This window comes from Elephantulus edwardii, unplaced genomic scaffold (assembly GCF_000299155.1).
Source record: "Elephantulus edwardii isolate Elephantulus edwardi_28Jun2011 unplaced genomic scaffold, EleEdw1.0 scaffold00062, whole genome shotgun sequence".
Lineage (NCBI taxonomy): Eukaryota > Metazoa > Chordata > Mammalia > Macroscelidea > Macroscelididae > Elephantulus > Elephantulus edwardii.
In genome coordinates this window covers 14,928,310-14,940,997 of record NW_006399812.1, presented here as the reverse complement: position 1 = coordinate 14,940,997, position 12,688 = coordinate 14,928,310, and the positions used below count along the sequence as shown (strand labels likewise).

The window sequence follows — 12,688 nt, the reverse complement described above, 5'->3', positions numbered from 1 at the left end:
GACTCAAAATGCCCCATGCCAGTCCATCTCATCTCTCCAATGCCTAATATGTCAATATTTATGCGTTCCATTTCTTTCTTAACAATTTCTAATTTTTGTTCATTCCTGGCTCTCACATTCCATGTTCCAATCACTAGGGTCTGCTTACAACTGTTCCTTCTCCTTTGTATTTCCATACTTGATAGTTGTACCTAGGTTGTGACCATTGATTAATGCCTTTCATCACCCCATCTCATTCATGTCCCCATTGCACAAAAGCTATTATACTGTACTCATCCCTGTCAGGGAGCTCTGGGGGCCTTGTGGTAAGAAGCTGTGCTGGTAACCACCTCCCTGTCCAGCCACTAATCTCTGCTCGCTTAGTGGTGCCCACCCTTCCTCTGCCCTACAAAGAAATGTTATTAATAAGAAACAGCTTTGATTTTCTTTTTATTAGAACAAAATTTTACAAGGCAAAATTGAAGAATAGACTTTATATTTTTAAAAATAAAATATTTCCATGCAGTATACACAATTTATCCAGTTTTTCTCAGTCTTACCCCCACCCTGATACAGATGCGGGACTGAAGAATTTAAAAGCGATGTATGATAGGGTATTATGGTTATCACAAGAGTCCACAATTAAGGTTGCATAGTGGAATGTACATTTATTCTTAAAGATATTTTCTATTTTATTTTCTTTAGTTGTGATTGAAGTGAAAGTTTACTGAGCAGATTGTTTTTTCATTGGAGCATTCACGTACATTTTATTTCATGACATTGACTTCAGTCCCTGAATTAGTGCTGCACTCTTTCCGCTCCCTCCCTGATAATTCTCATTTCCATTAATCCTATCTTACTCTTTCCTGCTTTCTGACATTTATCTTTGAGCAAAGCCTGCATTTTTGTTCTTGTGTGGTTGGTTGATCTAAAGGAGTGAGTACCTTCCTGGTGTTTTTACTCACCCAATATTATTGTCTGCCATCGAGTTGGAACTGACTCATAGCTGACCCTCCAGGGGGTTTTCACTTTACAGGCCTGGCTGTTCTTTGGTTGAAGGTTGAGCCACAGGGATGAGTCTCATTTTAGGCTTAATTAGTAACAAGAGCTGTAGTCTCAGATCAGCAAGCCTGGCCATTTTTGTAATTTTGTCTTCTGTTCCACTTTTTTCTCCTATTCTATCCAGATCCTCTATTGTGATTTCTTTCAGAGTGGTTAGCAGTGGTAGCTGGACATTCTTTTGTCTCAGGGGAAAGCATGTTGAGGTTGCATGGCCTGCTAGTCCTTTGTAGTAGTTCTTTCTACTAATCTTTGTTTTTCTCAACTCTTCTTTGTTCTGGATAGAGTGTGACCACAATTGTAACTCCTTGGCACCACGAATGCACCTTAGATGACCAATCACAAGCTTTTAAGATGAAAAGCTGGACACTGTCTTTATAAACTGCTGTACCTGTTGATGTCCCCATACTGTGATCTTAAGCCCTAGGCTGTGTGACATTCCCTTTAAGTGGTTGGTTATGATTAAAAAGTTTGCATAATTTTTTCTCCTGTTGACTGTGTATATTTTTAATTTTTTTTTCTTTTTTAATTTTTGTGTGAGTGTACCATCAAATCAGATCTGACTGGTACAGGAGGAGATTGTCCCTCCTTTTTTCCCGGGAGAGCATCTGGTGGATTCGAACCGTTGCCTCTGGGATTGTAGTTGCAGCTCCTTGCCACTAGGCCACGACTGTGTATATTTTTAAAGGGATATTATTATTGTTTTATATACCTTGGCCTTGGAGCATCTTTTTTACTATCTTACCTTATATTTCATGAAAGGATTTTATCCTGGAGCACTACAGTGAAGATAGCTATTTATATGAAGATGAAATAGCTGACGTTATGGATCTGCGACAAGTAAGTGTGTGCAGCAGGGTGGTGGGACAGCGGTAGCCCCAACTTGCTTGTTGGTCGTCTCGTATCCCTATGGTCCTGTGGTCTCCTGGATCACAGGTGACAGAGGTGAGCGGGAGGGTCTGTCCAAATCCATTTGGCCCGCAGAAAGGAAGAGACTGCCCGTTGGTGCATCTGTAGCCGGATTCCAGGACTTCTGACTGTCCCAGGCCCTTCTCATTCCTCGTTAGAGTTCATGACACCAGCATGGGGGCTCGAGATCCACAGGAGCAGCAAAAAAAAATGCCCAGAGCCCATGGGAAAGAACTGTTGTATGACCACTCATCTGCTGACCCTCTCTGGGGTTCTCTTTTCAGGCCTGTCGGACGCCCAGCCGGGATGAGGCTGGTGTTGAACTGCTGATGAGTTACTTTATCCAGCTGGGCTTCATGGAGAGTCGATTCTTCCCGCCCACCAGACAGATGGGGATCTTGTTCACGTGGTAGGTACTGGCATTTCCCGCCTCAGCCTAACGGCAGCTCCTCGACACCACAGGTGTTCCTCCACAGACAGGCTGCCTTCTGCTGTCACAGCTCTCTCTTTCTGGTTGTTGCATTTACACTAGCGGCCCAGAGAGGCATCTCGCTTATGCTGAGTTCTCTAGAGAACCAAAACCAATGAAGCTGTTTGTATTTATTTTATGTACTCATTGCTGTCAGGGAGCTCTGGTGGCATCACAAGAGATTGTGCTGGCAACCCAAAGGCACATGGTTTGAATCCAGCAGCTGCTCTGAGTGAGGATGAGCATTCGTCCTGCCTCTAAAACCCCCTGGAAGATCAGCTATGGGCCAGTTTCTGCTTGAGAGTACACAACAACAACATGGCCGTCGGGTCAGAAGCAGCTCAGCTCACTCTCCAGTGGGTTTTTGATGCTGTAAATTATGTGAGAGAAAGTTGCCCATCTTCCTCCTCTGCAGCCACTGTTGGGTTTGAACCCCCAGAAAACCTTGCCCTTTGAGTTAGCGGTGCTGCTGCCTAGTGCCCACACCACCAGAGCTCCCTTTTTAGCTGTGAGGTGTGTGTATATCAGCAGGTGATCCCCGTCCTGACAGCATGATTCTTTCCCGTAGGTATGACTCCCTCACTGGGGTGCCAGTCAGCCAGCAGAACTTGCTCCTGGAGAAGGCCAGCATTCTCTTTAACATGGGAGCCCTTTACACACAGATCGGGACCCGGTGCAATCGGCAGACTCAGGAGGGGCTGGAGTGCACTGTGGACGCCTTTCAGAGAGCTGCAGGTGCGTCTCTGCAGGGCCTCCTGATGGGGTCTGGCCTTGCCCATTGGAGAGGGGTGGGTCTTCCTCACACTCGCGCTTGGATGTAAGACCTGCAGGGCCAGACCAGTTGCCATCAGGAGAAACACTCCATCCCGATTCTGCTGTCTCCTCTCTGTCTGGCCCATGTGCCCAGGGAATCTCATGGTTAATGGTTAATCTTTTCTAAGCGAGTGACCCCAGGAATGGCTGTGAATGAACTGTGTAATGAAAAACAGAGTAAGTGTTCCTGAGTAGTGAAAACGTAGGCTCCTCACCCTTTTGTTAGTTATGGTGTGTGTATCTGTCTATCTCTTTAGCATTATTTCACTGAGTTTGTCAGCCTGTGCGTGCTTTCTCTGCTGTTGTGTCAAGCAGTGTACACAAGCACTTAAAGTTCTTGTCATCTTCTCTGGGATCCACAGACCCTATTGGAATGAGGCCTGAGCAGGAGAGGGCCAGCACAGGTGGAGAGGTCTGCAGAGACACTTGGAGAAGCTCACATGTTCTAGAACATTCTCTTGTACTCCCCTCTGCATGGTCAATGCCCAGGGAAACTCTGAGCAAGAGCAGAGGCACAGTGCAGACCACAGCATAATCCCCTGATTCTGTGTGTCCTTGGTGCCTGTCCTTGCTGTTCTTCCTTGGGGTGTTGCCTCTGGGAGAGAACCTTTTTAGGGTATTTTTCTTTGTTCTGCAAGTCTGTGAAGAACTGCAGCTCAGCCATCCTGGCTAATCATGAAATTTGTTTTATGAAATTGTTTTGTTCCTTGGGATGGAGCAGGATTCCACGTGAAAAATCTATTCTCTGCAAATGCCTTCCTCAGCACATCTTTCTGGCAGGAAATCATAGTAAAGGGCAGGAAGAGCAGGCAACCTTGTGACCTGTCTCCAGATTACAGGGACAGACACCTTGGTGGTGAGATAAGTTCTCGTTGCTGTGGAGAGCCGTTAGCAGTCAGGCTGGCCCCTGGTCCTTCTGGGAGGCATTTTATACTCTGCCACAAAACCAGAGGAACCAGTTGGATGAGATTCACGTCCGAGATTATATTACAGCTCCAGATTGATTGCCGGGTAATGCTCTGACAGTTCATTTTCGAATGTATAAAAAGTCATCTTGAGCGCACAGGCATGCGTGACATTCTCCACTGGAGTGGGCTCAAGCAGTCTTCCCTGAGGTGTTGGGGGGAAAGCCCCAAGGTTCTGGCTGAATTCCTGATGTTACTGCATGAGCTCCAGTCATCCTGCCTGTTTCCAGGAAGAATTCCTGCCAGGTGAAGCAGGAATGGAAGGGGAGTAGGATTGCTGAAATGCAGGAGACTGGTTTCTTTGCCTGACAGACATGTAGGCATCTTGGAAAAGAATCCATTTTTTTAAAAAGACCTAAAAGAATATTCTTTCATTATCTTATAGTGTCTGCCAAAGCTTAGGTGGACTCTTTGCTCAGGGATGCTCACAGGTGTGATTGTAGTACTGACCGGGACTGATATCCTATGAAACATGGGGTCCTCTTCCAGGGTCATTCAGATTGTTCACAGAATGAAATTTTTGGAGATTGTTAAAACTGAAGGCCCCGGTTCCTCTTTCTCTTTCTGAGTTTATTTTTGCTTTTGAGACTATAAACAGTGGAGTGTAAGCCTGAGTCACCAGTGTCTGTGTGTACAGTTCAGTGACACTGATTGCTTCCTTGAAGCTGTGCAGCCTCTTTCATTGCCCTTTTTAAAGTTGTTTTCTCTCTATTAACATAAATGTCCTGCCTCCCAGGTTTCTTATCTGGTCATCCAAGCTGCTCTTGCCAGTGTGATTTCACGTAGGTATATGGGAAGAGAACCTAGTGCTCAGAGAAGACATTCTCTACTAGCTAGACTACTATTTTTGGCTTAAAGTTTAAGGTTTAAAGATTATCTTAAGATAGTAGGTTTAGGGGTACATTCAACCTCCATGGCTTCAGAAAGTCAGAATTCTGTTCTTCATGTCCCCCCTTTTGATCAAGATTGTCCTATGGAGCCTTTAAGCAAAATGTTCAGAAATGATAGCTAGGCCTCATCCGGTTCTGGCCATATACAAGGGTGCAGTTAGCCACATATTCCATTTCCTCCTCCTCTTCCTGACTATTGTCATAGGGCTGTAATCTCTGCTGGCTGTGGATAGGGGCTTCACTGAGCTCCTGACTTATCTACAGTGCCATGCCACCCAGCATCCATAGGATCCTTCATACTTAGAAATTTCTTCCAAGATTTAACTTTTTCTGTCTGACCTCTCGATCCAGATGAAAATGCAATTCTTCTATAGGACGCTCTAGGATACCTGTTTTATATTTTTTGCTTCTGTCATTTTCTGTACTTCTGAGCAACGTGGTGAAGTAAATCTGTTCCCCAACTAACATGCAAAACATGTTCCGTTTCAGGGGTCTTAAACTACTTGAAAGAGACCTTTACTCATACTCCAAGTTACGACATGAGCCCTGCCATGCTCAGCGTGCTGGTCAAAATGATGCTTGCGCAAGCCCAGGAAAGCATGTTTGAGAAAATCTGCCTTCCAGGGATCCAGAATGAGTTCTTCATGCTGGTGAAGGTGGCTCACGAGGCTGCCAAGGTGAGTGCTTCCTGGTTCCCGAGGTTCTGTGCAGGTAGCCAGAATTCACTTCTGCAGACACACTGGGCGCAGTGGGGCTTCCCATGGCAGGCTCTGCCCATAACCTGGGCAGCGTGCCTGCCCCAGCCGGGGTGCCTGCTCTGTGCTTTCTTGGCAAGCGCTAGTGTATCAGATATGGATCACTGGTTTCCGTCTTCAGCTTAGCCAAAACACTGGCATAATGATGGTTGCCTGATCCCCCTGCTAACTCTGACAGCATGGGGAGTCTTTGGAGCGGCTCCCAGATTCTGGGGCAGCCATGGGCCGGGGCTGCTGCGTGGGAGAAGGGGCTCTTGTTTTGCAAGCCCAAGTGCACTAAGACCTCTGGGCTGTGCTCCTCCTTCCTCATGCCCCTCTGTTGCAGGTGAGGGAGGTCTACCAGCAGCTGCACGCAGCCATGAGCCAGGCCCCGGTGAAGGAGAACGTGCCGTACTCCTGGGCCAGACTGGCCTGTGTGAAGGCCCACCACTACGGGGCTCTGGCCCATTACTTCGCCGCCACCCTCCTCATCGACCACAAGTGTAAGAACTGGGGACTCGAGGCTGGGGTCGGGCAGCGGTGTGATTTGGCTGGCTCCCTTGGAAATCTCGTAGCCTGAAGGAGAGAGTGGGTTTGACTACACATTGACCCTAGGAACTGCCATACCAGCCGGGCTGGGATTGTCGGTGGCTGCTGCTGTGTCACTTCAGATGTTGGCAACTTTTGTGTGTCACAGTAGAATTGTACTTTACTGGATACTCCATTTTCAGTAGCTGAGCCCCGGTGGCCTAGTGGGTGAAGGGTTGCCCTGTCAACCCAAAGGCTAGTGACTCAAATCCACCCACTGCTCTAAGGGAGAGAGATGGGCAGTCTCCTCCCATGTGATTTACAGCCTCCGTGGAGGGTCAGCTCTGAGTCAGTTCCAGTTCCACAGGATGTGTTAGTTATGGGGACAAGATCACATACTCACTCATCCATTCACTCCCTGCCACAGTTCTAACTTGAGTTAGAACGGACTTGTGGATGACCCTCCTTCAGCCTCTGAGGCTGTAACTCCCATGGAAAGAGATTGCCCATTTTTCTCCCTCAGAGCCACTGGTGGGTTTGAACTCCCACAGACAATGTGGCCCATGAGCACAACTTCCTACAAACTGTCACCAGAGCTCTGTAAGGAGTTGTTGTATAGCTCCAGATGAGGCAGCTCTTTGTTCTTCTGATTGGATTCCAACTGGTCAAGATGGTAAAGGGCAGCAGAGGAGAGAGGAAAGTGAGTGAAGGAATATGGTTGAGATGCCTGCTCGGGAGGACAAAGTTAAAGCTGGCCTGGTGCTGGGAGGGCCTGCAGGTGTGGAGGCACCAGAGGCCTCTGCAGGATCAGATCTGTGCTGAAAGGTTTCATGACTAGAAGGCATGCAAGAGATGGAGTGTGGAGACTCGGAGTCAAATCTTTAGCCACTAGAATGTGCCTGATCCCCAAGTCAAGCCTCTGGCGGGAGGCTTTATGTGTTATGTTAGCTGGGGAGTCTATGGAGGTAGAAGGTAGACCTCTTAATCCAAAAGCCTAGTAAAACTGGCCCTTTAACCAGAAGAAAGGAGCCCAGAGTTGTGTTGGAAGGGGACTCTCAGAGAGGCACTCTGTGACACCATCTTCAGAGCTGTAGTTTTGTTCACCAGTGGAGACTGACTTGGTGGTTTCTGTTGCAGTGAAGCCTGGCGCAGATGAGGACCACCAGGAGAAGTGCTTGGCCCAGCTCTATGACCACATGCCTGAGGGATTGATGCCATTGGCCACACTGAAAAACAGAGCCCAGCGCATAGACTTGGGTATGTTTCTACACTGGAACCTGGGCTCGGGCTGTCATTTCAAAGACTAGGGTGTCTAAGTAGAGAGCCAGAGACCCGACATGACAGAGCTGACCTTGGGACTGTTGCCTCACGGCACCAGAGCTGGGAGCCTTCACCTGAGTTTGTTGGAGGACTGGGAGGGAGACACCATAATTGGGAGAACTGAGGGCTTTGTCACAAGGACCTAAAGCTGTGAGGCTTGAAGGCTGAGGGCACTGCAAGCACATTTGGAAGCTGTCCTGCTGCAACCTGAATTAGAGCCTTTTGACATCTCTGATAAACACCGTAAGTGTGGGAGTTGGGGGCAGAGTGGCTGTTATGTGCCGTTGAGTACCTAGAGACTCATAGTGATCCTGTGCACAATCCAAATCTTCATGCTCCCCGAAGAAGACCCGTGTCATCAGAATGACTGGATTCGTTAGCTGTGAGGCCAGAAGGACTTCAGAGTTCATGTTCTCTGGGTTCTGTAAGGGCTCATGCTTCCTGCAGGGACAACCTCCAGTGCTGTTGTGTCTCACGTTCGAGAGAATTAACATCAGAAGGACACGTTTGGTTGGTTTTGTGTTGTTGATTTTTAAATCTACCACTTTATCTCCCAGAGCACCTAAGAATTAGTTGGTCTTTGAATCATCCTAGTTGGTCCTTGCCGTGTCTCAAAGTGAACATTTCTTTCCCTAGCAAAACTTGAATTCTTCTAACACCCAATCCTGCTCACCTTCTCAAACATTCAGGCTGTCTCCATGCCAACAACTCTGTCCTTCCCTGAGCTTGCATGGGAAGCACTGGAGAGTCGCCCTCCTTGTCTTTCCTTCTTACCCTACACCCCTTGGTGTACCTACAAAACATATCCTGAACCTCACCACTTCTTACCCTATCACCCTGGCCTAGGACTTCTTTCTTAACAAACACTTCCTGACTTAATCTTCCCAACAGCCACTGTTAAGTACAGCATGGTCCCATTTTACAGCTAAGGAAGTCTAGGCACAGAGAGGTCATGCACGTTCCTGTTTGCAGTGGCTTTGTCGCTGGCCCTCCCCATTTCCCCTTTGCCGCTTTGCTGTCTGTTCACATGGATTAAATCACACCAGTTCTCTGCTGAAACCCCAGTGGGCTCCTGTCATCCAGAGTAGCAGTAAGTCTTCACTGAATGCTTATGAGGTCAGACGTGACTCAGACCTTGTCCCCTCCTCTCTTCTGCCCTCACTCCCTGTCGCCACATCCAGCCCCTCCTCAAACACCAGCCTCTTCCTCCCTCCACGCCCCAGGGCCTTTACACTTTCTGTTCTCTCTCCAGATGTCCTCATGGCTGCTTCCTCACTTCCCAGGTCTCTCTGCTCTCAAGTTACTGTCTGTATTGGAAGGCCTTCCCTGGCTGCTCCCTAGAGACTAGCGGCTCCCCACTCCCGTTTCTCTTGCCACCTCTGCCATCTCTGCTTGCTTTTTTTTCTACAAATGATATTTGTCCCCCAGTCCATTGCATAACTCCCAGCTTGTTAATTATCCACCTTGACCCCTAGCATGTAAACTCCATGCATGCAGGGACTTTAAAAAACAACAGAAAAACCTCCAAATGCAACATTTTCTTTACCTTCGTTTAAGTCCACAAAGCATCCTCCTCCTGGATTCTGTATCTAATGGCCTTAGCAAGAAGGTTGCTTCTGAATTTGGCACAAATTGTGCCACTGTTTGCATGGACATGAGTTAGCGTTCCCCTACGTTACCTGGTTTTGGGAGGTTTGCTTCCAGGCATTACTGCTTTCTAGACACAAGCGCATCCTTTGCTTTCTAGACACAAGCGCATCTTTTCTGAAATAGGATTTCATTTCAGCTTGGACAGAAACACCTTAGATTTTAAGAAGAGCTATGTGCTTCCTCTGTTTCTGAAGACCCCCGCTTATATCCAGCAAAAGGAGCCTTGGATAACAGCCTCTGGCCTGATTTGTGGGTTTACAAGTCTTTTTCCCAGCAGGCCTCCACAGGTTCCAAGATGGTGGAGAGTGGAAGGACTGTATTTTGATCTTTGCTTTTTTCCTCCTGCCTAGAATATTTAGTACATACTGACTGAATGAATGAAAACCTCCTTGAGTCTATCACACAGTTATTTAGAAAAGACAGAGGCAGGCCAGACCGAGCCCAGTAAGAGCATGTCTGTGTTCTCAGGCCGCTCTTCTTGGAAAGCGCCCATTTGTAATAAGGAGCTGTGTCACTTGGCAGGGAAATCGCACCTGCACAGGGCCATCTCGCAGCACGAGGAGTCCGTCCGGGAGGCCAGCCTGTGCACGAAGCTCCGCAACATCGAGGTGCTACAGGAGGTGCTGTGCGCAGCGCTCCAGCGTTCCCGCCTCAAGTACGCCCAGCACCAGGACGAAGATGACCTGCTGAACCTGCTCGATGCCCCCGACATTGTCTGTGAGTAACGCGGGCTGGTTGCCTGGGGGCCCGTGTCAGAGTCAGGAGTCCTCTGGGTAAACAGCCTCTATGTGCTCACCTGCAGGAAAGCTCTGTGTGCTGGGCACTGCCAGGGCTAGAGAAGCCGGTGAGCATGGTGCTGCTCTTGCTCTGGAATGTTCTCCTAAGTCCCAAGCCAGGGCTGCTTTATGGTCTTTGTCCTTCCTAGCTCCCGTGTCACTGCCCCTCACCTCGCCATCATGGTTCTATTCCCATCTCTTTGTTCTTGTTGACTGCTCCTGGCTCCAGCCTGTCTTTCCTACAGCCCCCTGACCACCTGTGAGTTTTCAGTCATCATCTCCAGTCAGAAGACTCCTTAGCTTCCCCGTGAACCGGATGTCCTTGCTGGACTCCACCTCCCACCCACGTTGCCAGTTGTCTTCTGAGAAACTGCACACAGCTTTTACCTCTGTAGTTCTAGTTTTAAAACCACATGTAGTGCTTTGACAAATCCAGTGCTCACATATTCTTGGGGATAAGAGTAAAACCAATCTGTTGTTACCCCAGAAAGTTTGTTTCAAACCCACACATCAAATGTGCCTTAATAAACTTTGCTTTTCATTTATATTTCAAAATTATAAGTTTGCCATTTTCATATGTATCATTGGTGATATCCTTATTTGTAAATAGCTTATTGCTCATTTTGAAATGTAAACCAGTGAATAACAGAAATAACAACAAAGCAAATGCATCGTTATTCTCTCTCCCATTCCTGCTCTTTTCTGTTTTCTCCATCTCTTCTCACCAGCATTCTCTGACATCTCCCAGCGACAGCATTCAGGAGGTAGATGGTCTTTGCTGCCGTTGGGGAGGAGGTGGTCACTTCTGACCTGGAGGGCAGGAGTGACAGGCCTCCCCTAAGATGTGACATTGCCCTGAAGAATGGCTTGTTCTTTCCAGAGAGTGAATGGAAGGCAGCCCAGGGGAGGGAACCACCCTTCCCCATGCTTTCTTCTCATACACTTCCTGCACTTCTGGTCTCAGCCTCTAGGGTTACACCCCAATTTTTATAAACCAGCTCAAGGACAAAGCCCTACTTAATCTGGAATCCTGGGATCATTCTGTAATAGTGTTACCTGTTATCTGTTGAACATTTGGGTCTGCCAGGCAAGACACTAAGAGTCCCATGGACATAGAATCTCATTCAACTTTACTTCCGATGTTGATGAGGGTAATATGAGTATCACCCTTATTTTAAAGATGAGGAAACAAAGACTTAGGGAGCTCAGGGTAGTTGCCCTTAGTTTAAAGAGCACTGATGGTGTAGTTCGTCGCGTGGTGCACTGCTAACAAAGGCAGTTGTCCAGGTGAGCAAGATGGTAGAAGGTGCAAGAAGGAATGGTGCTTAGGGATTCTCCTGCCCAGGTACCGTGGCTTTGGCACCAGCGTGTTCTGTGGCCAAAGGGAAGAGACCTCCCTGAGGATAGGACATGGCTCTTGTGACACTGGGGCCACCCTTGCCTCTCTGAGCTCTGAGCTACGTCAGAGGTTTGAGGGAAGCCACAGCCATATCCGGTGAGTTAGAGGGGTGCATTCCACCTTGGAGGTGGCTGTTATTTCCCCTCAAACTGTCTGTGTGTGCCTGTGGTGCATGTCCAGTTAACCAGCTCTCGGGCCTCTTTTTAGAAATTAGCTAGCTTTAAGGCCTAAGGTAGACCAGAGCCTGCCATGAATATGCTGCTTAGACATTCATAGCAGCTGGTTGACACAAGTTTTGCAAAAGCATTTCTCAGCATGAAGTCCTCAGTCAATAAGGAAAACAGGAGGTGGGGGCCTGCCCATTATAGCCAGGACTGTACACTGAAGGGCAGAGGACCTGTCTGGCAGCCACCTCTGAAATGCAGTAACTTTTCAGGAGAATTTTATGAATGCCAAAGGGATTCTATTGGAATAAGATCCTTAAAGGCAGTGAATTTACTTGTTTTGTACCAACCCCAGAGCAAGGGAAAGCCCATAATATGTGTCACTGTGAAAGGTGAAATTCCCGCCAGTATCAGGAACTAAACAGTGTTCTATCATCTGCGCTGTTTCTGCAGAAAAATTGGAGGGACAAGTGACTATGAGAAAATGGCTTGCTTTTCGCTTCTGAGAAAAGACTGTAGCTATGAGTTCAAGGACAACTTTCAATTACAGAAATACTTATTCTTTCACTTATATATATTTTTTTTTAGCTAAAACAGAAAAAGAAGTTGAAATTATACCTCCACAGTTCTCCAAGATGACAGTAACTGACTTCTTCCAGAAATTGGTAGGTTAAGGATTTATTTCATCGTAACCTAAAGGGACAACTTTTAAATGCTGCAGCCATCGGTAAAGGGGAGAATGGTCAGTAATATTCCTCTACGGGGGCAGGAGCACCTGGTCACCCAGATGCTGTCGTTAAATCTCTGAACAAGATTGACTGAAACCCTCGAGGGCAGCAGGCGACGGGTTTGCTTCCACCTTCAGATCCTGCCGCTAATAATGCTCTCCTCCACAGGGTCCCCTGTCCGTGTTTTCGGCTAGCAAGAGATGGACACCGCCCCGAAGCATCCATTTCATCGCTGAAGAAGGGGATTTGGGGTTCACCCTGAGAGGGAACTCCCCCGTTCAAGTCCACTTCCTGGACCCTTACTG

The 12,688-nt window shown here is 47.7% G+C and overlaps 1 protein-coding gene across 1 annotated transcript in view; it reads left to right on the top strand.

The window, feature by feature from the left end:
• The window catches only part of RHPN2 (rhophilin, Rho GTPase binding protein 2), a 73,441-nt gene that overhangs the window by 51,739 nt on the left and 9,014 nt on the right, over window positions 1–12,688 (top strand). The window contains exons 5-13 of the mRNA XM_006887873.1: window positions 1,801–1,878; window positions 2,232–2,356; window positions 2,985–3,151; window positions 5,574–5,761; window positions 6,165–6,321; window positions 7,484–7,603; window positions 9,839–10,033; window positions 12,244–12,320; window positions 12,552–12,683. Coding sequence (XP_006887935.1) covers window positions 1,801–1,878; window positions 2,232–2,356; window positions 2,985–3,151; window positions 5,574–5,761; window positions 6,165–6,321; window positions 7,484–7,603; window positions 9,839–10,033; window positions 12,244–12,320; window positions 12,552–12,683 — 1,239 coding nt within the window. The remainder of the gene's footprint in view (window positions 1–1,800; window positions 1,879–2,231; window positions 2,357–2,984; window positions 3,152–5,573; window positions 5,762–6,164; window positions 6,322–7,483; window positions 7,604–9,838; window positions 10,034–12,243; window positions 12,321–12,551; window positions 12,684–12,688) is intronic.